The sequence below is a fragment of the Manacus candei genome, unplaced genomic scaffold (assembly GCF_025592945.1).
Source record: "Manacus candei isolate 608988 ecotype Guabito, Panama unplaced genomic scaffold, ASM2559294v1 h1tg000034l, whole genome shotgun sequence".
NCBI lineage: Eukaryota > Metazoa > Chordata > Aves > Passeriformes > Pipridae > Manacus > Manacus candei.
The window spans coordinates 15,910,750-15,936,145 of NW_026138082.1; the positions used below are offsets into that span (position 1 = coordinate 15,910,750).

General features: G+C 39.9%; 1 protein-coding gene across 1 annotated transcript in view; it reads left to right on the plus strand.

The window, feature by feature from the left end:
* The first annotated feature begins 3,423 nt into the window (after positions 1-3,423).
* Positions 3,424-25,396, plus strand: part of PREP (prolyl endopeptidase) — an 87,709-nt gene continuing 65,736 nt past the window's right edge. The window contains exons 1-6 of the mRNA XM_051792377.1: positions 3,424-3,701; positions 4,999-5,073; positions 11,641-11,774; positions 14,568-14,698; positions 17,559-17,768; positions 18,979-19,100. Coding sequence (XP_051648337.1) covers positions 3,465-3,701; positions 4,999-5,073; positions 11,641-11,774; positions 14,568-14,698; positions 17,559-17,768; positions 18,979-19,100 — 909 coding nt within the window. The 5' untranslated portion in view covers positions 3,424-3,464. The remainder of the gene's footprint in view (positions 3,702-4,998; positions 5,074-11,640; positions 11,775-14,567; positions 14,699-17,558; positions 17,769-18,978; positions 19,101-25,396) is intronic.

Genomic DNA, 25,396 nt, shown 5'->3' on the forward strand with positions numbered 1-25,396 from the left:
GGAGTAAAGGTACAGACCTGTCTTCATTCTATCACAGAAAAGTTTCCAGTCATTGCTAAGTTATAATGGGAGTGAGGTTGGGGAAAGGACAATAAGGAAAGGTAAAAACAAAATTTGCTGCTAGATTTTCTGTCAGATCTGACAGGATGATGAAGTCACTTCCTACTGAGTCAATATACTACTTGCAGTTAGTCATTGTGGAGAGGCTGACTAAGCTGAAAGAGATTTGATAATGACTGGATGATCAGCAGAAGTATAATTAATATCAGCAGAGACCAGTATCTGTTTTTCAAATTATCAGAATCATGCTAGCATGGGAGTATGATGACATAGACTACTGAGAGATTTTCAAACTTTCTGTTTTAAATATAGGAAGATTGTTTTTGGCTTACTCAGCAGCTTATCCTCAGAACTCAGTAAATATCATATCTGAACTCTGCTGGTTTTGGTTAGGCCCAAGAAAAGGGAAAATTTTAGTAGAAACTTTTTGCTACAATACTAAACAATTAAGATAGACTTCAAATTTTCAGTTACAGCACAGTCCTAACATGAATCAATTTTAACTTTGTGTTAAGCAAACACACTGTAAAAGAGAGAAGATTGCTAGAGCTTTCATTATAAGAATTTTTGTTACTAGACTGCACAGTACACTCCCTTTTATCTGAATAGGGAGTGCATGGTGTCAGGTAAGAAAAACATGTTTGGGGCAGTGTTTTAGACACTATATAAATCTGTATTAACTGCTTTTCTGATAAGAAAAGATCAGACAATGTAGATTTGCTCCTTTTACTGTTGTTCATGTGTGATCCTTCTTTCCTTCTCAAGCCCTACTTCATCCCCCCTCCTCTCTCCACAAGAAACAAAGGAGAAATTTACAGTAAAAAGAAAATTCACTTTCTGTCCCTGGTGTTCACCTTTAGAAGAAAATTACTGCTCGTAAAATACAGGTCCAAAGATCTTATCTTGGACAACTGTGTACTTGGGTTTCTTTGTACATTCCCTCCTTCTCTGTATCCAGGGTGAATTGGAAGGTATGAATGGATGATTGCTGTGCTTCCTGGATGCTTGCCAGCCCATTCGGGAATTACCCTGCTCTGCACTGAAAGGGCTGCTGAAGCCTGAAAAACCACGGGCACTGCCACGTGCCAGCTGCCAGCTGTGCAGCAGCGTGCAACCAGACTGCCCTCTCCCGCCAGCTCAGGACTCTGCAGCTGTGTGAAGCACAGCTGTCCAAAACTTCCAATACACCTCAGACTGGCTGCTTTTACAGTATAAAGCTCATCTGCGCTGATGTTGCAGGAATGCCCAAGATATTGGGATGTACAGCTGCTCAGTCAGAGCTACTCACAAGCCTTGACCGAGCTGCTAAACATCCAGATATTCTGGACAAACATAAAATACGTTCATCTAGGACAACACCTTGAGGCTGAAAAAGACATTTTCATCAGACAAAATGCAGCTCTGAATCAGATGCAAGGTCTTCGCTGCCTGTGAAGTTGCAGTCGAGACTGCTCAAAACTCCCAGATGTACTGTGCACATACAGCTTGTTTGTGTAGCCCACAGGCAAGTTGAATGCTTGACAGAGGTATTGAACTAATAATTCTCCATATGATGCAAATTTCTGTGCATATATAATTCTGTCTGGGAAGCTTTAGTCAGAAACAGCCTTTGCCTGCCAGTATTTACCTGAGCAAGTTGCTTAGACAACTAACAAGCTTTTATGAGCATTGGGCACATCAAGACATTGCCACTAACCACCTTGCTGGTGGCATGTTCTTGAGCTCTGGAACAAAAGGTGTAGTTGGCAGCTGTCCTGCTGCCTTGCAAAGGGAGAAGATGAGCCGAGAAAAAAGTTCAGAAGGAGAAGTGGCCAAAAGAGAAGGGATGAGAGACAAGAAGCCATGTAGGTGTTGTTTACTGTGTAAGCAGAGCTGATGAACGCAGTTATGTCACTTAGTAAGAGTTATCATTATTTCCTGGCATATTTCCTCATATTTACACAACCCTCAGCCTCCCTACAGGATGTCCAATTACAGACAGTAACTCTTTCCATTAAGAGTAGGCAATCGAGGCACAGTTCTGAGCTGGTAATTATAAAGGTTTCATGCCATTTCAGAAATGCTTTAGATCATTGTCATTTCAGGCAGTTACTTTATTTGCAACCATGAGCATTTTTGGGGCTGATCAGACTTTAAACACCACCACACGCAAACCTCCATGCCTCCAGCTGGTGCCATGCACCACATATACACACGAGTTTACCCTGGATGAGAAGCTGGGGTAAAGTCCTCCCCAGGCTGACAGGACAGCATGGCAAGGGCTCCTGGCAGCAACTTCATTTGGAGGAAAAGCAGTTCATCCATCTTACTAGCCAAACCATCATCTGCCCCCTGCATGTTTCTGGTGTATGGGAGGAGTGCACTGGGTCTCTTCCTTGGATGTAAAATGTTTGCAAGTTTTCTGACCCAGGAAACCCTATTGTAGAATAACCACCGTGTGGATGAGCCTGAGGTCACCCACTTGCAACACCTTTATGGGCTGCACGTTCATCCAGACCTGCTGCACAGGCCAGAGCCTGCAGTGGTGCCAGACTGTAGCCCCTGACAGCGGGAGTGAGGGGGATGAGCACCAGCCACCAGGGCTGTGCACTTGGAGTGGCCATCTTCACTGGGACTGGGTGGCCAACTTGTCCTTTGTTTTTAGGGTGAAGGGGAGTCTCTGGTAACATGTAGAAGTGTGTTGGATGGAAATGTTCTAAAGGTTTGGGTGGACCAAGCCAGGTTTAGCCTGGAGGAGGCTCAGGGGTGACCTTACCACCCTCTACAACTACCTGAAAGGAGGTTGTAACCAGGTGGGAGTTGGGCTCTTTCACCAGCAATAGGAAAAGAGAACATAGTCTTAAGCTGAACCAGGAGAGATTTAGATTGAACTTTAGGAAGAATTTCTTCACAGAAAGGGTGATTAGACATTGGAATGGGCTGGCCCGGTTGGTGGTGGAGTCACTGTCCCTGGAGGTGCTCAAGGAAAGACTGGACGTGGCACTTAGTGCAGTGGTCTAGTTGACATGGTGTTATTCGGTCATAAGTTAGACTCGATGATCTCAGAGGTCTTTTCCATCATAGTCGATCCTGTGATTCTGTGCCTCTCGGCTTCGAGCTGCAGAGCCCCTACCCAGGAATCAGCTGCTGTTTTCGAGGCAGCTCTGCAGGTCAGACCCTCTGCCAACGCTCAGGAACTGAAAGGAAAAAGAATGGAAATCTAAGATTTAATTTTTTTTTAATTATTATTATTATTATTACAAGGAGGATGAGACCCGAGCGGTGCCCGACACACAGCTCCGCCGGAGCTGGGTGAGCAGGAGGGTTTAGCAGAGGCCGGGGGCAGCAGTGAGGGCGGGAGGGCCCCTCGGCCCGGCCCCTTCTGTGCCGGCGGGGCGGCGCGTGCCCGGCAGGGGGCGCGACGTATGGCGGCGGCGCTCCGCCTGTGCCGCGCTGCGTGCCTGCTGCCGGCTGCTGCCGCCACGGCCCGAGCCACGGCCACGGCCCCGCCGCCGCCTCCGCGCCTCTCCACATCCTCCTCCACCTCAGCCTCCTTCTCAGCCTCCTTCTCTTCCTCCTCCTCCTCCTCTTCTCGCCGCTCTCCGCCGCCGCCCGCCATGCAGGCCTTCCAGTACCCCGAGGTGTACCGCGACGAGACCGCCGTGAGTACGGCACTGGCCGGGGCAGCCCCCGGCGTGCGGCGGCCGCCGGGCCTGGACGCGGGGCTCTCCGCTGGCCGGCCCGCCCCGGGTCGCCTGGGGGCGGGTGTTGCTGCCCCGGCTCTCGGGGCTTTGTTCGGCTCCAGCCTGCTCCGTGCGGAGGTCTCGGGCTTGTCACGCCTGCGGGCCGCGGCGGCTGCCGGGGCTGGTTGGGGCGGGATTCGGGGCCTGGCGCCGGTGCCCCCGGGCACGTCCCGCGTGTGCGGGGCCGGCCGGGGCCGCAGGAGCAGCCCAGCCCACGGCGGATCCCGGGGCTTCGGCACCGCTGCATGTGGCAGGGAAAGCCCAGGCCTCCACCGGGGCTGGAGTAGCGTCAGCAGAGGAACAAATAGTCTATTTATATAGGATGGCACATCTGTAACATAGTCCTATCTCCTCATGTTCCGACCGTAACTGGATACACAAGGATTACGGTGTTAGTTTGAGTGAAATGGGTTCGGTTTTTTTTTTCCCCTTCTGCAAAGCGCTGTGCTTTGGGCACCGGCCCGGTAATTATTTACAGAACTAACATGCATTTAAACCAAAATGTTTGCCGGCATGAGCCAAATCTGTAAAAGCTAAAGTATTTATTTTCGTAGTTGGCTAAAAGGCTGAACTGTGCAAGTCCTAACAGGAGGTATCTAGTCCTGTTTTGTATACTGAAGGAAGGAAGCAGGTTAATTCAACCACGTGGATTAGTCTTTTGTGGGTTTTTTTGCTTGCTTGTTGTTTTGGGGGTGGGTTTTTGGTTGCAGGTTTTTTTAATTATTATTTATATATGTACATTATGCACATGTTTGTGGGCAACAATAGTAGGGAGGGCTAAACTAGAGACAGTTCGTGTAACCAGGAACCACATTTGGGGTACATCCAGTAATCAGGTTTGATAATTTGGCTCCAACACCTGGATTTGGAGGAAGCTTTAGGTTGTTTGATTTTTTTAGGGATATTGGTTTAGTGGGGTATATTTTTTACTTACTAATCTATCTTGTGGTAGGACTGAATGTTCATTTCACCCTTTTTCTGGTGCTCTGTGTTTTTTCTGAGGACTACTCTGCTGCCTTAGTGCCATCACCAAAGAATGGTTATATTAGCAACTCACCTGGGAGCAATGTGTTGCTTTTCTCTTTCTTTGCTCCTTAGCACTGTATGTTTTCGTGAAATTCCGAATACCCTTCGTCGTGATGACTGTCATTCCTTGATGGACCGAGTTTGCTTGCGAGTATGTCTCTTTTAAAATTATTGTCTTTTATGAATTCAGGTGCAGGATTACCATGGATGTAAAATAAGCGACCCATACTGCTGGCTTGAAGATCCCGATAGCGAACAGACAAAGGTAACCTTTCCTTGTATGAGAATAACTGTTTTCACATGATTCTCCTTTATAGACTCTGTTTTGAAGAACCTGCCAGTACTTTCTGAAAAGTTACATAGTGAATCATAGTGAATGGAAGTGTAGTTCATGTGGCACTCATGGCGCCAAGAGCAATGCTGTTATTTTGTCCCTGTATTTTAGTGGGAGAAAGGTCGGATGGGGCTTGGAGCAACCTGGACTACTGGAAAGTGTCCCTGCACTGGCAGGGGGCTTGGAACTAGACGATTTTTAAGGTCCATTCTAACCCAAACCATTCTGTGGTTCTATGAAAGACTGGAACACTTTGTATAACCTAGATCACAGAATTTGCAAAATTAAGGCCTTGTTTATCTTGCACCCATTTTTCTTAGACAATTTGAATGCTCAAAGTGGTGTTGTCACACTGAAGAGAAACACTCAGATTTTAGAGTGCTTTATCCACTGTCCTAAGTACATCTAAAATTGCTGTAATAAAATAGTTAGGAAAGGGTAGAAAGAAAACTTCTTTGACTTGCTTTTTATACAGTGATCGAGTGTGTGAGTATATTTTTTTGTTTAATCCTTTTTAAAAGCAAAATAAAACCAAAAACATTTTCCTTCCTGAAGTTAGGCTTTTTTAGTGTCTGCTATTACAGATTGCAGGTGTTGCGGTGTTTTCAGCCTGCAGTCTGGTACAGCTAGACTGTGCTGTTGGAATCCGTCTTTCACTGAGAGAGAATCCTGAAAAGTGATAGGAATGACTGTGAGCTAGGTCCTCTGATATTAATGGTATAGGGACTTACAGGGGTGGTGGCCTGAAAGTGGTAGGTGACCTTGTGGAAGAGGTTTCCTCTGTAATGCCTAGTAACTTTGTGATAATTGTAGTTCCAGATCTAAAACACTGGTGTCTATCCAGTATGCATGATTTTGTCAGGAAGATGATGGAGGGCAGGATCTCCCTTCAAAAATATCCCACAGTGTAGCTTTCCATTAGTGAGATTCCTTCTAGGTTCTGTCATGTATGTGCTTACTTAATACACCTTGATGAGCCTAAGGTTGGTCAAAATGAACTTATTGTAACTGTCAAGAAAAAATAAAATGTGTACAGTTAGGAACTCATTCCCTACTTATAAATCTGTTAGCGTATTTGAAGACTCATGGGATTAAAAAGCTTGGTTTGGGATCTGGTTTTAGTGAAAATGCCAAGACATGATTTTTGTGTCCCTGTGTTCAATACTGTAGCCACGTACTGTGAACAGGTTGGGTGAGAACAGTTGGAGGACAGTGAACCGCATTGTCCAGGGGCTGTAGTTTATATAGGAGGCAAAATAAGGAGTGAGGGATTAGAACATCCTCATAATAGTGCAGCAGCTCAGACACAAGATGTCGTATTGGTGGAATGAAGATCTTGTTATATCTTACTTGCCTACACTAAAAAAACGCATGCCTTGGCAGTGCAGTAGTAGTATGACACAGAGTGGAGAGAGTTCCTGTATGTGTAAGTATGCAAAGTATCCAAAGTTTCAGGAGTTACAGAACAAAAGGGAGTAAAAGTATTTTGCTGTTCTACTTCTTTCTTAAAAGAGGTCAGAAAACAATGGTCTTGAAGTGCTAAACGCTAAACTCCTTGGATCTCCTTTATCACTCACTTCTTTGTGCTCTGCAGCAGAGGTTGCTGATGACCACTCTTTCTTGCTAGCTTTTAATAGTTACATCTCCAAGTTCTTGAGGTAGTTTGCAGGACTCCTGCAGAACAGCCATTCTGAACCTACCAGATCAAAAAATAACCAGACACTGCTATAGAGACAGTTGAATGACCATATGGGCTTCAGAGAGAATATGGAGCGTGCTTTGTAGGCTTTTCAGACCTTCATGTCATTGACCTTGAGACATTTGTCCTTCCCATTCTTCTTCCAAGTCACACTCTCTGTCCTTATATAGTCCTTTATATCCCAAATCTGCATTTGTTTTTTGGAAAAGCAAATACACCCTGTGTACACCTCCAACATTATGCTACCTTTAAGTTTCTACATATTAAGTACTGAACTAGAAGAATTCCTTGGGCATTTATGCTCATCTGTGGTGAAAGACCCCTATTCAGTTCCCGTTTACAACATGCTTGTTTGATTTGAGTAGGTGTAACTTGATTTATGCCAAGAGGGAAGAATGAACATCTTTCATTTATTAAGTTAGAATCTTTTCTCATATGCGAACAATCAAAATTATTTGAATGCATGCTGTCAAATACATACAGAAATATGTTGGAATTCTACTTTTCTATGTGTAGCAGAAATAGTTGTGTCAACTATTGGTGTGCTCACAGAAAATAAATGAATAGGCTTCACTTAGTTTCTGTTTTGAGTCAGTGAAACATAAAGTTTGCTGTTCCCTGAAGCATGGGGAAATAAGCAGGTGAGATTGGTTTTAGCTCTGAAATGTTCATGGCAGTTTCACCTGATGTTCACTGTAGCTAAGACTGAAGGAAATTAGAACAGTTATGAGTATAAAAAAGTCTTATTTGGCTTTTGCTTCAGCTAGTCCAAATTATCTTGTGGACCTTGATAGTTAGCAGTTTACAAACAAGTGAACACAGAAGGGTAGAATTTTTTTGTAATTGGCTTAATCAGGTATTTTTTCAGCAAGAGTAGAGTGCAGATTGTGCTGTACCTGTTCAATTGTAGTTTGAATGTTTCCATTAAGCCAAGTGGCTTTGTAGTTGCCCTCCCTCTCATTCTTGTGCTGACATGAATGCTTCTGTCCCTCCATTGCATGGGTACAGATATCACAAGGTGATATTTTGGGAGGGAAGACTTTAGTGGATTAGTTTTCTATTGACATACATGGTTCATATAGGTCACCCCAAGGCCACATGATAGTTGGATCTAAGATGTTTCAAGAAGGGGATCTTTCCTTTTCTAGCCACCCACACTCTAGTTTTAATTAGGTGAAAGTCAAATAGATCTAGAAATTTTTCAGCCAGGTCACCAGGATGATCTTATTCTGTATGCGGTGCATTTATCTGCTACAAAAAGGAGGTTATTGAAATCTACAGGTGGCTAAGCAGGACTGTTTCTTGTCAAATGGGCAGTCTTAAGAGTCCATTAAGCCAATCATCAAGTCACATCCTCAGTCTTTTGTGCAAAAACTGTTATTCAAGAAGTATGGGCTTTCATATTAACAGTCTATGCTCTTTACTACATCCCTTTTTTTTCCCCTGCGTGTGCTTGGTTGGAGCAACCAAGGGCAGCTATAAGCAAGCAAAACTCCCTTCTCCAGATTCACAAATGAAAATTAACCCCTGGGCAGATGGGGAAGTTCCTATTAGACTTTGGAGAAAGGAAGTGTAGAATGTGGGTTCATGCTCTGCTACTGTTCAGCCACTGACTTTTAAGACAAAATGAGGAAACATCTCTGGCATAGTTAAAATCTGCTACACTGGTAAAATGCTTCTGGTAAGGCCACAACTGCAAACCCACGCTTTCACTGTTGTTTTAGGTTTGGCTTGGCTGGACTTTTGAACTTCTTGGTTTGTTTTAACACTTTGTGGGAAATAAGCTGGGAGATAAGCTCTTTTTTAGACTGCAGCAAAGTCTTTTGCTACTATGTCAGTCATATATAGCACCCCAACTCACTGATGGTGTAGCAGCTAGTTCGAGAGATAAGGGATGGACAAGGGATGAGAAAGCAGGGATCATGTAAGGTCAGGTTGTACTATTATGAACACGTGTATGCTTGGATTAAGACTAGAATCAAAACTCTCAAAAATACAACTAAGTGGATTTTTAGTTACTATAGACCAGTGTTTAGTTCACATTTTGATACATTTCTAATTGCACTTAATTTTTCTTTGTAAATACCAAAAAAGTAAATTCCAAGAGGCAACCCACAAGAAGTCTGATTAGTTTTAATTTTTAATACTTAACAAAGGTATGTACCCTCTTGTAGGAGTTGCAATGAACTACCTTTTACTGAGAATGTATATATGAACTGTAAATATTTTGCAGACAAATAACAAAGACTAGTAGTGTTAAAACAGTTTGTATTCTGAGACTTCTCCATGGAAAGTATACTGTGAGTGGAAATCATTGTCTTGAGAGAGTGTCTTAGTGGAATGTAGAAAGCTGATAGGTTTTAAAATGGCATGGTCAAAAAAAGCTTGTGTTTCTTAGATGAAGTTTAATTATACTTTTTAAAAAAAACAAAAACAAAAACAACAATTGGCCTGCTCGAGTAATGACCAAACACTTCAACCTCATGTAGAGCATCTCTACTCTTAGTACAGTGCTTTAGACCCTTACTCTGTTCTTTCTTCTGCTAGCAAATTCTGTCCTGGTTCAAACCTTATGACAGATTGTCAGATGCAGGTATAATAAAAATCTTTCTCTTTAGGTTCATGAAGATGTACAGTTACTGTTAGCCCTGTAGCATGAGTGGCACGTGTTTTGCTCACCGTGGTGGATGGAGTTGTTTACTGTGAGAGTTTCTGGTGACATATGTTCCTGTACCTCACTTAGAGCAATATTTCAATTAGGTATTGCTTTTTGAACATGAGTGCAACCTCATGCTCAAAGGTGCAAGAACGGAAAGTTGCCAAACTGGACCATATTCTTCTCAGTGGAACTCTTTCAAAAACCTGTAATTCCTTCCTCCTTTTTCAGACAACAGTGGCACTCCCTTTTTCATATAATCTTGAAATATTTGGTGCATATTAAGGGGAAATGAGAAAAATACGTCAAGTTCCTGTAAAAGCAAAATTACTAATGATTCAGTTGTGAGTGCAATAATTAGTATGTAATCATGCTTTTATGCAATGAAGGCTTGTAAGAAAAAGTTTGTGTCTCCTCCTTGAATACCAGTAATGAAAGCAAATGTGATAAGGTGTGTCTGCAGTTAAAAGTGAGTAATGCACAGTTCCAGTATACCCTTGCAGTGGTGTTGTAATTTCGGTTGTGTTATTGATAGATGAAAAAAATATCTGTGCCAGTTTCTGTCCACTGAATGCAAATGAAAAGTGCTTTTGCCCATCCAGTACAATGGATGGTTGTATACATGTTTTTATAAGCCATTTTTAATCTGAAAATGTCACAGCCCTTGGAGAAGTTAATTTGTGTAGGATCCACTGTCTAGATTTTTGTGTATGTAGTCTTTGAAATTCATGTGTTTCCATTTAGAGAAGACAAATTCAGAGACACACAATTCTTAGGTAGATTTGGTTAAGTTCTTTCATCATCTGATGGGGAGAACAGTTCTAGCACTGCAGTGTGGAGGCTGCACGCTGTTTTGACTTACCACTGGGATGTGCTGTGCACATATTAATTCTTCACCTGAAGAATTAATAAATGACTAAACATTGATAGCAATTGGTATACGTGTGCCAGGTACTCTCTCTGACAGCAGCTGGCTTTTCTGAAGAACTGCAAAACACATTTGTAGCCCTACTGTCTTGTAGTTCCTGTCCTGCGATGAAGTGTAACTCAGATGTTACAATACATTGATCTGATTGCTGTGTGACAGATTTGGGACAGGTAGAAACAGTAGCCTCTTTCAAAGCAACTGAGAAAGAGACCTGTGTATGCAGGAGATGAATAGACAGGGTTTTGTGCTCTAGGCAAGAGGCTGGAGTCCCAGAGCAATACTGCTGCTGTCACTGCGACATTTGGCTGTGTATTACAGCCACGCAGTGTCCTGTCCTACCTACTTCATGTTAGATTCAGAGAGGCCTGCTTGTTAGCAGCTGTGGTTCACCTTAAGATGCTTAGCTATTAATTTTATGTTAATGTACCATGCTATAAATAGGGATGGCTAAACACCAGTAGAGTACCCCATTTTCCATGCATGCCATGGGAGTGGCAACCTCTAGCAAACAGCTGGTGTGGTTATGGTTTTGACCACTGTCCTTAAGTGTTTGTGACAGGGAGTTGGAATGTTTTAAAGAAACCAGACTTCTCAAAGCTTTCAGAAATTGCATATTTTTGCCTTTTGTAACTAAGAATTGATCTGTGTACAGCACTTTGGCCTTCTCAGGAAATACTGACTGGGACTAATTCTGTGTGTTATGTTAATAATATGAACAGATGATGCATGTGAGATTTTGTATCATCTTCCCAGCTCCTGAAATGATAGTGCAGTCTGTGGGCAATATTAACCATTTAGACAAATATAAAGAGAGTTTTTAAAAGCATGGGGTGTTTTTTTGGGTTGTGTTTTTGGATTTTTGTTTTGTTTGTCTGTTTTTGTTTTGCTTGATTGTTTTTTATTTGTTTGGGGTTTCTTTGGTAGTTGGGATTTGGGTTTTTTTGTTTTTAAGGAGAATGGCAGGAATATCTTGTCTTTTGGCTGGTTACCCCTGTGCGTGCCCTGGAGAGACATTATTCAAGATATAAGTTCAATTTTATTACAGAATTGTGGTATAATGCAAATAAGCATGTAAGATTCTTCAGGTATGATACTGCACAACCTATGTGGGCAGAAAGATATGTGTGAAGCATTGCTTCTGAAAACATTTCCTGTAGAAAATGTGCATTTCTACTTGAGTTCATATTTTTTTGGGGGGGGATTGTTTTCTTTCAGGCTTTTGTGGATGCTCAGAACAAGCTTACAGTACCCTTTCTCGAAAAGTGTCCTGTCAGAGGACTGTTCAAAGAACGAATGACTGAACTTTACGATTATCCTAAGTACGGTTGCCACTTCAAGAGAGGAAAAAGGTATGTGAGGAATGTCTTGGTGATGAATGTGAAGCAAGTCAGAAGCAACTACTAAGTGGGAAAACAAATTATAAATTATATTTGTATTTATTCTTTTATAGTTCAGAAGTAGGAAAAGTAAGCCAATGTTAACATGTGCGGTTGCATGATGCTGAGCACAAGATGCTTGACTGTCCTCTTCTTGTTCTTTTGTTGTCTTTTCTTTCTGTAGGAAGAATTGTGAGTTTATCAGAACTCAGACAACTTTGTAGAATAATTGTAGTAAAAGTAAGGCTTTGAGGAGTTCCTTTCGGGCCTGGTCATCCTGGAAACAGCATAAGTCTGTCATGTTGTTCCAAATATTTGCTAAAATACTGCTCTTATGTTGGTCATTCTTTTAGCAGCTGGTAGATTTCTTTTGTTTAGTCATAGCCAGTGAAAAGCAGTGGGAATTCCCTTGTGAAAAACTGCTTCTTTATTTGCATGATGATAAGGGAAAAATAATTTGGAGGATTTAAGAGTACTGATGCAAAAAGATATGTTTTTTAAGAAACAAACAAATCCTGCTGTGTTCCAATGTCTAGTCTGCTTGTATCCCTGTTTTAATTCTGTGGCTAGGTAGAGAGATGGTGCTTCTGTGGCTTACCGAAGATTACGAGACTGCAGCTGCTATTGAATTTTGTGTGACTTCTGTTAGAAACACTATCAGGCTTCTAAAGAAAGGAAAGGGAGTAAAGGGATGAAACGCTTGTTAACTTAGTAACATCTAAAGATTGTTTTAGCAATTGAAAAAGGTAGAGGGAACAAGCAGCCATTCTTAATTGTGGGAAACACAAATAAGGTTTTTCAATATTTTCGATTTGTTTGATCCTGGTTGAGTGGTATGCCAGGTATGTTTTCACCATCATCCATGGATCATGAGAAGGAGCAGAGGATGTCTCATTGTCTTAAGATTTCTGCACAGATATTGAGGGAAATTTGCTTTAGTTATCTGTGCTGTGGGGAAGGTATAGATATAGATAGAGAGAGAAATTCTGTCCTGTATGGGGTTTTGTGAAAGAATAATGTGGGCAGTGAACCCAAGTTGATGTTGGTTTCAATTGTCACAGATGCGGCTCAGCATGTCAGTGTATAGAGGTGTCAGGTTTAAGCTCAGAATCAGTGGAGATTTTTAGGACAATGCTGCATCCAGGGAAGTATGCCTTATTGAGAGAGTCAGGCAAAGCTTATTAGTTTGTATGTGATGCATCCATGTATGTGAAGCTACAGCTTCAGCTGTAGCTATGCTGAAGCAGATTCTAGAGCAGGCCTGGTCAATGACTACTCTGGATTCTCTGCAGTGCAAACATGTCTGGATGTGGTTACCTTCAATGCTGTTAAGGCTTGATGTTGCAGAAATGCTTATGGCAGTAGTCTTCACTACAAGATACAAAGTCTTAATTTGATGCAGCTGACTGTCCTCCAGGAAGAACAGTTATGCCAGGAGCTTAATGTGCTTATGATTTAGGACACTTTACTCTGATTGTAATAGATGTCTCTTTGGTCTTTCTGAGTGATACTCTATTTCTTGGCATGTGCTGAAGTTTAATCAGAGCAATTTAAAAATAATACAAAACCCCCCTATATTACGGTGTTTGAGGCAATCAAGAGGGCTTTACCAAGTTAAATAACACTAAGTAAGGGGTGAGGGAAGGAACTGTTCTGTTTGAAGAACCATCCAAACTTCCCATGACACTTAAAAATTCTGAAATTTAGTTACTCCGGTTTAGTGCTGAAGAACAGCTGATAAAGGACAGTGTCTCAAGAGTTCTGCAGAATCTGCATACAGGAGTACTGGGAGGTGCTGTGCCTGTCACATTGTTTGAGGTTTGCTTCCTATCTTGTTGCCCAGCATTGCAGAGGTGAAATAGACAAGAAAATGCCTGGTCAAACTGAAAATTACTTTTCTTTTCCTTCTATTTTTTTTAATCTTTCAGTTTTGCACTTGCTGAACATTACTGTTACTACTTGAGCATATTACTAGCTCAGACTGTTAACCAGACCTTTGTGAGTACAGTTTCCCCTTCTTGGCTTTACCAGGTTCCCATGCTTGTATCCAAGTACTGGTTGGTCTTAGGGGATAGATGAACTTATTTTTAGATTTGAATATTGCCCCATAAATTCCCCTGTTCCCCCAGGTGAGGCTGCTATTTGGTTTATTAAGTCACAGGTTTGTGTAGTAAAGTTCTGAGAAGGAAGAAAAGTGTAGTACCTCTGTCTTGTGTAGAATATGGGTATTAATTTCTTTGAGGTCTGTAGTGTTTTGTGATGTGAAGAGTATCGCTCACTAAAGACAATTCTGTAGTTCCTACAACTCTTTCAAACACTGTTTTAGGGACATTGGTAAATACAGATTAAATAGTTTTGGTTCTGTTTCATTTGAACATAAGTCTACCACCCAATATGGATTGAAAGCAGCTATATGAATGACAAAGTTGAGAACTTAAGGAATGGGAACATGTGCCAGTTCTTGTAACAGGGAAATGCTGTGGCTGCCAGAGATGTTTAACACAGACAGTTATGTCAAGTTTATAGTATACTAGGCATTCTTTGAAAAGCACTGTGGCAAATGCAGCTTTTTATTTTTAAATAATGGTTTGGATGCATCCTACAGTCTCTAGCCATGATTCCTACTCTGCTGTGGAGCTTGTGTTTCCCTTATATATTTATCTGCTTTTATTTCCTTCATGACAATCTCATACAAGTTTTTTTTGTGCTTGCCTAACTGAAAATCAAGAGTTTTCCTGCTTATTTTCCCCTCTTGTGTTCTTTTAGGTATTTTCACTTTTACAATACAGGACTGCAGAACCAGCGAGTTTTATATGTACAGGACTCCTTGGATGCTGATGCCAAAGTTTTTCTTGATCCAAATAAGCTTTCTGATGATGGCACTGTGGCTTTGCGAGGTTAGTGAGACCGCGGTTCTCAGTCTTCAGCAGACACTGGAAATTTAATCAAAGTAATCACAGTAACCCTATGGGGATTTATATAGTGTTTCAGAAGAACACATCTAAGTCTACACTGTATCAACAATGAGCTTGGTTCAGTTTCATTGTGGGTTTTTTTGCAACTCTGTAGCAGCCTTCCACTAAATATGAACAGGTCTTGAGGCTGTCCATAGAAAGGACAAAAAGTTTATGTATTTTTATTGACGAGTTGTCTTAAAATTGTTTTTTACATCTTTAACACAAGCCACCAAGTTAAAAAAGTAAGAGACTGTGAAGGAATATGGCATTAAGTTTTATGAGAATCACAAAATTTCTTGTTTTCACTAGGGCTGTAATTTCTGGTAGCTGTCCCCTTTCCCACTTGCTAGTGGCTTAATGTAAAAGCGAGATTCTTGTATCTAGAAGTCCTGTAAGTCTGTTCAAGGCCAGTTAATAAAAACAGAGGATGGAAAGAGTGAATGCGTCTCTGAGTGTGACCTAGTTGAAAAGAATCAATGTGGCTTTTTTTAGTGAGCAGTCCTGCCTTGAACTATAGATGTAAGGAATTGGGTTCATGTGTTTTTAAAAGTCTTACGGCAAAGTCTTCTTCCAGATGCATTTAGAAAACCAACAACCGTGTAACCAGAGGGAAAACTCATGGTGTGGATAAATGATTGATTTAAGGGCAGGGAATGGAATTACTGATGGGCTGTCAAAGTGGAAATCATCAGTAAAGTTCTGTTAGGGACTATGCTAGGACTTGCAGTGTTCAGTACATATTAGAAAAAGGAGTGAGCCTTGAGGTTGCAGAGTTTGGTGACAATACAAAGTTATTCCAGGTAAAGACTGAGGAATGGCTGAAGAGCTACAGGAAAACCTTAATAATAGTGAGTGGGCAATAAATTGTCAGGTAGAGGTCTGTGTGCAGATAATTAAGTGATGCACAGGGGGCAAACAGTCCTAATCTCATTTGTAGAGGAACGGATAGAATGAACTCTCGAGCTGCTATGATCACGTGATCACCAATGCTTAGACTGTAACACATAGTTCCATGAAAATGTCAGCCTGTTTCTCGGTAGAAGCCAAACAAGCACATCAAATACCAATTTATTTGTCAAGGAGAAATTAATCCCTGGAAGTGTTCAAGGAACGACTGGATGTGGCACTTAGTGCTATGCTTTAGTTGACAAGATGGTGTTCGGTACAACTTGGTGATCTTGGAAGTCTTTTCCAACCTTAATGATTCTATGATTCTATGAAATAGAGTACAGAACAGAAGACATCATTTCATTACCAACCCAGGAGTTTATATCGTAGCATGGAATACTAAATATGGTTCCAGTCTCCTCGGCTCAAAATGGACTCTGAAATACTATTTGGAGAGCAGTAGGAACGATCAAGGGTATGGAGCAAAGGTCAGAAAAAACTGAGTGTGCCTGGATCAATCAGCTTGGAAAAGGGACAATTTAGCAAGGATATAATAGAGGTCTACAGAATCATTTGTGGCATGGAGCACGGACAGAGGAAATAGGAGTTGATTAATTGGTTTTTCTATTACAAGAATGAGGAGATATCAAATGAAGGCATTGGGAGTTGAGTCTAAAGCAAACAGAAGAAAATGACTTTAAACTGAGAGTAGGTTTAGATTGGATATTAGAAAGAAGTTCTTTACTGTGAGGGTGGTGAGGCATTGCAACAGATTGCCCAGAAAAGTTGTGGATGCCCCATCCCTGGGAGTGTTCAAGACCAAACTCTACAGGGCTTTGAGTAACCTTTTTCTTGTGGAAGGTGCCCCTGTCTACAGCATGGGACTAGAAACTAGATTATCTTGAAGGTCCCTTCCAACCCAAACCATTCTATGATTATAAGATTGTTCTTATTCATGTAGGCATCACATTGTGGTTACTCCTGAGGACAGCTAAGTGGAATTTTGCTCTGAATCAGTGGCCACTCCTATGTTCTTATAGGGAGAATAGTGAGTGCACAGTAGTACCTCTCAAACCTATGATGTCTTTGAAATACGACTTTTTTTTGGTCATTTTTTGGTGAATACTTTCAGGTCCATACAGGCCTATGATAATTCAGTCTCTTGACTTGAATTGGTTTGCAAGTAGTGAATTCCATCCTTATCAACTATGACAGAAGCTCTTCTGAATTTTTTTCAGAATAGTGCTTTCCTCACAGTTTGGATAAAGTGAGGAAATATCAGAGGTCTTATCTGAGAGTACTGGTGATTAATACATTTGTGTACTAGTGGCAGAGCTTTCCAGTTACTTCAGTTCTCGTGATTTTGCAGCATCTAGTTTTCAGGGACTCCATTTTTTAAGTGGTATTTACATTATTTGAGGATACATTGCTTGCATCGCAGTTTCTGTGGGCTTCTTTGGTACTGTTTCTCTCTGAAAATACCACTTTTAAGTTCTCTACTTGTGTCCATTTTCATTTTCCAACTCTTCCCCCCAGACTCAGGAAAGTAGAAGAAATACGACTCAAATCATAATTCAGATGTTGAGCATAAGTTATGCTACTGAACATAAATACTTACTGAATATCCTTGCCTAAACTTGGATCTGTGAACAAATTGATAAAAGTGCTGTGAATCCCAAGTCATAGCAGATGTAGTTGCTTGCATTGTCTTTTAGAAAATAAACCGTCTTCTCTCAGTGTTTGGTGAACACAGTGCTTTTAACTAGTATCCCAATTTCATGTTTTCCATTGGGATTTGTCTAGCATGTAGTAGATGATAAAAAGATGTGTGGCAAAATAACAAGCACTTTTTTGAAAATACTGTTTCCTTGTGCTGCTTTTCACTTCATCTTGTTTCTTTCCAATTTCCTAGGTTATGCATTCAGTGAAGACGGTGAATACTTTGCATATGGCCTGAGTTCTAGTGGCTCTGATTGGGTTACTATCAAGTTTATGAAAGTAGAAGGTCCTGAGGATCTTCCAGATACACTGGAGAGAGTTAAATTCAGTTGCATGGTATGGACCCATGATGGAAGAGGCATATTCTATAACTGCTATCCAAAACAAGATGGGAAAAGTGATGGTAAGTATGAGTGTGCTAATTGCATGCTATGTGGAAGCAAAATGACCTTTGCACTACATTGGTGCAACAAATGTTTCAGTTTATACTGAAATAATTAGCTGTACTAGTTTATACAGTTAGAGATCAAACTATGCCTTGTATGGCCAAAGCCTGTGCTCAGTTACTGTGAGTATCTTCTTGTCTGCTCCTGTTTTTCTTTTAAAAGTTTGATATTCCTTTTCTTTTTGTCTGGAATGATTTACTTAGCTTTCATACAGGGTTCTGTTGGGTAGAATTAGATGTCTGGTGACAGCTTACTTAGATCTTTCCCCTTATACATTTGTGTGGGCATAGATGAGCTGGTTTGGGATGCTGACCTGATGAATAGCAATCTGACGCATAAGGCTTTTGTTATTCGACCAGATTAATTCATCTGTGGTTCACAGTACAGCAACACAAAATGTTTATGCTAGCAAAAGTCAAGGAGCAGCACACAAAGTGAAATAAACTGCTGAGAAGCGTCAGCAGGAAAGGAAATTAGCAACTCTTACTATAAGGCAGAACTACTGAAAAGTTTTCTGGAGCTGTGCTTTTTGTTAAACTGGAGAAAACCTGAATTTTACCTCTGTATTTGCTCTTGAAGCCTATCATTTTGCCAAACTTGCAAGACAGATACCCACCTTTTTTTTTGTTGGGGTTTTTTAACCTCATATTTGTAGTTCAGAAGCTGGAGTGTTAGAAAACATTGCAAGAAGAAAATTAAAAAAAAAGTTGTAACTACTCAGTGCTTTAAAATACACCACTTTTATATTTTCAACAAATGGAAATATGAAGGTTTTTAGAAATGTTAATTAGCAGTAAATCTCCCCTTAGTTGCCCAGGATAAAATGGGAGTGAAAACATCATTAAAGGGGTTGTTTTTCCTTGCTTTGCTTGCTTGTATTTCTAGAAAACAAAGCTTGAAATGATAAATATTAAATGTGAAGAACATATTATCAGCAATAAAAGGAAAGGGTAACTGTTTGAAGAGGTTTGCAGTGTGAAGTTTTATTTTGTTTTGGAGGAGAGCGTTTGTTTGGAGGGGAATGGCTACAGTTTGGAACCATTCCTAGTTCTCTCTGCTGAATTTCTCTTTCATATGCAAAGGGATACAGATGTTTCTAAGGGTTGCATATGGTTATTGTTGGATTTCTTTGAGAACTAATTGGTTTAAATATCTGCATTTCACTAGGCACTGAGACCTCTACTAATTTGCACCAAAAGTTGTATTATCACGTATTAGGAACTAACCAGTCAGAAGATATCCTATGTGCTGAATTTCCTGATGAACCAAAATGGATGGGTGGAGCTGAGGTATGGTAAACATCCTGCAGCTTGTCATTGTCATGTTCTGTGTTTCAGATTCTAACTGATAGTAGGTGTTAAATGGAAAACATTTTATTAAAAGAACATGTTTTATTAGTGTTGTAGAGGTGACCGTTGAACTAAGAATCGTTGATGAAGAATTCCCAAAAATAAGACTGCCTAGTTTGCTTTAAATCAATCCTCCAGCCTGTAATGACACAATCTCATATGCTTTTTCTTCATTGAGGTCATTCTGCCTGATACACATTCCAAGACAGAGAAGGATCTTTTGAGAGATAATGTGTCACTGTTCTTGTTTCTTCTTCGTCGATGTTTAGCCCGATGTTTAGCAAAAAGCTTGTTCCAATAATCAGCGTATCTGGATATTCCCTGCCATATATTTATTTTGTTTATTTTCGTCGTGTCTTTCCTGAAAAATAAATATGTCTATTCTGCTTAATTAAAGAATGGAGACATTCAGGTCAAAATCTGTTAATACTGTGTGCACAACCGGAGAATTCTAGATTTTCCTGTAAAAAGTTTTATCAACACAGATAGAGTACAGACTGTGTTGTTGGAAATGGAACCAGTGACTGCTGCTGGAATTGATTTCTTAAGCTTATTTTGTTGAACTACTACTATATAGTGCAAAGGTTTTGTAATTAATATGTGGTTTGTTCTTCATATTAGGTTTAACAGTGCTCAATTCAGTGTACTAAGTGCTGTTGGAATGGAGTGTTGGTCATTCTGTTTATCAAGGAACTGATGTTTTTCCAGTGGATGAATACCCATTGTAATACCTTGCTTTCTCCTAGCTACTATGTTTAATCAGTACATTTTGTTTCTATATAGGGTTGTTTTTGGTTTGATGCTTTTGATAAATATGAAGTAGTTTTACTCTGATTTGGGTCCTAGACTACTTTTCCCTGAGAGCGTCCCTCTTAAAAAATTTGTTCATCAGTCTGTGTCACTTTTCAACACATTAACCCATGAAAATGTTGGTGGGAGTCTTTTCTGTGGGCTGCAAGAAAACAGATCCTTTCAGAGAATTTGAACAGTGAGATTTAAAATGAGACAGTGAGTGAGAACATGAAGGGCTTCCCAGCAAAGTGATGACACTGAGCTTTCTCTATACAAATCAGATTTATCTGTAGGTTCTGTGAATAACAAGAACCTTTTTTACACAATCTGATGTATTCATGAAACGTACATTTAACAACTGACCTGAATATCAGTGTAAACTTGCAAACAGGGCTTTGGATTTTTTTTTTTTTTAATTTTTCAAAAACTAGTCAGTTCTGTTGAGTTTAACTGGCAATAAAATGGAATTTAGAAATCATTATCCTTATTTTCCCCTAGTTCCATAAATAAATGGACTTTCTGTTGGTGACAGATGTCTTGTAGTGATGTATCCACTGATTCACAAGTGATGTTCATTATTATTATTATTTCTTTCCAGTATCATGAGCTAAACTCCACATGTTGTTGTGAAGGCAAATTCGTTTTCCATGGGGGAGGACTGTTGCAGTCTGATTCATTAGGCTCTTGCTGTAGAAGGGGAAGATGAAAGAATATGGTGCAGCTATGAGTTCTGAAACTACTGGAGTTGAAACAGGGCAGTGAATAGAGAAAACACCTCCCTCCTGTGGGTTCTTGTTTAATAAATTTATATCATAGAATGGTATGGCTGCTTATGAATGTCCAGAGATGTTCCATAAATGCTATTTTAAGGAGTGGTAAAACAGAGATCCACCTCAGTGAATAATCATGAACTTATCTAAGTGAGAGTACTTTGAAACAGCTGATATTCTGAGGTTGTGCTGTGAGCTCCAGCTGTAAATATGGCTCTGTTATAGTGATACTAATGAAAAAATGGGTTTTAATGGCCAGGAGAAAAAATATTCTGCAATAAAAAAACCCAAAACCAAATTAAACAGTGCAATTGCAAAACATGGTTTCATCCTTGTGCAGTAGGTCAAAAAATCTTCTTTTCAGGCCATTCCGACAAGTTTTCTGGTGAATTTTTTAAAGTGTTTGAGAACATGGAAGACCACAAAGTAATGGGGGAAAAGTTAAAATATTGTTAGTAAAAATCAAATTATATCGCTTTTTGGTGCTTCCTTGGTGCCGATATGCTGCCATAGATTTTAAAATACACAGCTCAACATGCTGTGAAATGAATGCTTTCATGCATTCCTATCAGATAAATAAATAAATGTTTTAATTTTAGCAACCTTACTGGTCCAAATAGGTAGAGCCCTCTATAAATTGGATTCTTTTAATGTTTTACACAAGCTTCAATGAAAACAGTTGGATTATGGTGTAGGAGTTCTAATCTCAACTACCAAACCTTTCTCTATGGTGGGGGTAGAGTTGAAACTTTCATACTCAGAGCAGAATTTGCAGGTCTCACAACCACTGGGCCAAGAAAGAGAAATAGAAATTCCAAGCTTGCAAGTGAAAAGCACTGAGAAGGAGATCCTTCAGAGACTGCAGCAGTAATAATGTTGCCACGATACTTCAGAAAAAATGAGTAATCTCAGGTACTGTAGGAAGTCAGAGTGGTGTGTATTCTTAACGGAGAGAAGAAACTAGGTCACTGATGAGGACAAAAGAGGCTTGTATAAAATTCTGTCAGCTTAATATATGTACAAGACAATATGCAAGAAAATAGCTTCAGGATTTTTTTCCTCATTACACATTCAACACCAGCCCCAAGTATGCTTGATTTAAACAAAATCTGTGGTGCTGAAAATGGTATTGGCAGAGAAATATATATATATTTCCAGTTCTTCACTTGAAGGGATTGCATGTTTATCTGTTTATTTTTAGTCATACATATGTTTTGAAAAAGAGCCTATGAAACCTTTTTTTAGTTTAGAGAAAGCATGTGCAGTTCTGGTACAGATTCTAGGATGGTGGGGGAGTTGGGAAGAGCAGGGATGGAGTTTAATTGAATAAACATCCCAGTAGAGGGCAGTCTGCTATGAAGATTTTTAAAACCTTTGCAATGTCTTAGCTACTCTGGAAAAAGGAACATCCCATGCTTCTCTGTTTAAGTGGCATGTTCTTGCTTCTTCTCCAGACTGACTGAGCATATATCTCTTTCACAGACAGGCTGTTATTCTCAAAGTTAAACAATAAGTTATATAAGAGTCTTTCATGGCTGGTAGTGTTAAAAGTCCCTATGGTACTGGCAGGAAAGTAAACAGGAGAGAAAGGAGGGGGCGAGGGGAACTCTCCTAGCCCAATTCTGCCAGCAGTAAAACAAATACAATTTTTCATGTTGTTGTTTAACAAGCACTGCCTCTGAATTGACTTTTTTTTTAGAATTTTTTATTTTGTATTTAGAGTTGTCACTTAACATCAGTGACTCTTAACTAGGGAGGTGATCTTGCAAATGAAATTCAGAGCACAGAGGGGTAAGCTGTGCTAGGAGAAAGTGTACTGGCTGTGGTTCGTTTTCACTGCAGGAACATTGACATGCAGCATGCTCAGGGGAAGAGTGAGTAGCGTGGAGGGGAAGGGCTGAAAACATTGTCAGCTTGCTCAAGTGAGACATACTGATGGTTAAAACAGGGCTGTGGGAATTTTTCTAAAACCTTACACTATCTTTGTCAAGCCTGGATCTGGAATAGAAGCCTACTATGACTATCTTCCTGCAACCCTGGCAATAGGTGTGGAGAATTTTACTATCGAGAAACAGCCGGGTAGTAGCTTTATTATTTATTTATTTTACTATAAGCTGAAGGCCATCATAAAAGTTGTGTGTGATGTTTCTGACATCAGAAGATTACTGATTTAATTCTGACTAGACTTAAGAAAGAGAATGGATGTAAATATGCATGTACATATTGCTGGGGTCCTCTTCTGAACAGGGCTGCCTGGTGTCCTGTTGGAATTGAAACAGTTGTCAGCCCAATGATCTAGGGTCAAAATCCCACTTCTGTGGCTCTGGTAGGGCTCCTTCAACCTCAAACTTAGCAGAGGCTCAGATGAATATGGTCAGAATAGAAAGGCTCTTTATACCAGCACATGATATCTAAAATCCCAGAAGAAAAACCCAGCTGGAATAAGGAATTTAAATTAATGCCCGGAGCAAGTTTTCTAACCAGGGAAGTGGGTGGATAAAACATATCAGACTGTCATTTACATATAACTGTATCCATGCCCTGCATAAAGTATGTTGGGTCTGCTCTCAGAATGTAGTAAGTAGTTTCTGTTGGACCCGATCCTGAAATCATGCAATCCTGTGATCACCCATCATCTCAGCTTCTGAAATCTAGTCGATTAAGCCAGTACTCTGCAAATAGAAAACAAAACAAAGCCTTTGCAGCCTGAGAGTACCAGCTTCGGGTGGCTTGGATTGTTCAGATGGTCCCAAGAGGTCGCTATTTGAAAGGGAGTTCTTGCCCCAGTCCTCAAAGTCTCAAAAAACTGCTAGAACATAAAATGAGACAGGAGGTATGTGCAAACTTCAGTGACTTACTGGAACCACTGCAAAGATAATGTCAAAACATAGCTTTATGTTCCTTTCATTAAAAAAAAAAAAAACAAACTACACCTCTTCCCTCCCCAAGGAAAAAAAAAAAACCAACCAAAAAAACTCCAACCCTTCTCAATCATTTTATCTAACGAAAAAATTTAGAAAATAAAAGTGGAGTTTGAAAGGCTGAGAGATTACAGTGGGGGTTCTTTGTGATCATGCAAGCAGATCTTTGTGGCATGGGAACATGTGCACATCTGTGATATTAGAACACTTGAGGCTGTTCAGAGAGCATAATTGCTCTTTACTGATCAAATGTTTCAGCAAATTCTACAGCAATTTTTTCTTTTTTCTCTGTAGAAGCGATGTGCTTTTTGGTTTTTTCCTTAAATAACAACAGATAGGTAATTTCTGCATCAAGTGAAATTTTTCTTGTATGTGAAATCTTCTTAGTTGAGTCAAATGCAGGGTCAGTGTTATGCAAAAGTGCAGTATATATGTAAAGTTAAGGAAGTAACTGATGTTATGACTGTTTTATTGTGGTGACTAGGTACATCCCTAAATGTAGATTTAAAAAGAAAAAAAATCTAGTCAGTCACTCTGTGTTTTTAAGCTGTTACATCCATAGCATATAGTGAAAATTGTGGCAATGTTAAAATGCAGCTTATTGATGCAATGAGTTTTTAGTTCCTAGTTATTAAAGCCATGCATTGCACAGTTGCATCTCTCTTGCCACCCGTCTTTCTTTCTCTGGATGCTTTCATCTTCCATGGCTGGATACATGGAGTCCAGTTAGTAATTTGACCTTTTGGCTCTGTTTGAAAGTTTTGATTCTGTTTGCGATTTTTGTGAACTTCAATGTTTATTTTTTTCTATGAGATTGATTTGATGTATTTCATTGGAAATGCGTTAGATAGCAATGCAAAGGGCACTAGTGCATGAAGAACAGTAGTTTGTCAAATAACCACGGATAAAGATCAGGCTGTAGATTATCATGGTGTTAATGTCTGCAGTTAAAGAAGAGAGTTTATCTTTTCCTATATACAGGCATATTATCTAATAACTGAATTTTACTTTTTTAATTTTTAGTACATTGTTGTGCAGAAACAAATTATGCAGTAGAGTTTTTTCCCACCTTGAAAATAAAAAGGGGAAAGGCAGTAAAACTTGTAATTTATCATCTTAAAAAGGAAGGCCTTAGTATGATACTATGTACTCAAAGGGCCCCTATTTGTGAACTAAATATAAAGAACTCTTCCTTGTCCTAAATCTGGCAGTGATGATTTTCCAGGTAGTGTTCAAAGAACTTGCGTTAATAGTCACTGGGGTTGCTGGCATGCACATTACTTGGAAGTAGAGCACTCTGATGTCTGTGCTATTGACATTTTAGTTGAGGGGTAATACATAAAACCAGGAAGTCTGAAAACCACCTGCCTTCTCCTGTTCATTCTTTTTGTTGTTGTTGTTTGTTTAATTATGTATGAATTTTTGGTTTGAAATGTGCTGCTACTAGACAAAATATTTAACTTTGCTTTTGCTGTGGATCCTAATAAAGCTTTGGCATTCCTTATATGGCTTGTATGATGAATCAATTGGATTTTTTAATGAAAGAAAATATTTAAGTGATTACAAGATTCCTTTTACTAATTAGGCTTTAAATAATTTTTCTTATTTTGATAATCATTGATTTATTGAAGTTGCAGGTAAATCACTTCATCTCTTAATGCTTACCTAAGCAGTGCTTACTTTTCATCAAACTGAAGAAAAACAGGTAACATTGAAACAAAATTGCTAAGGGAAAAAAAACAATTCACAGAAA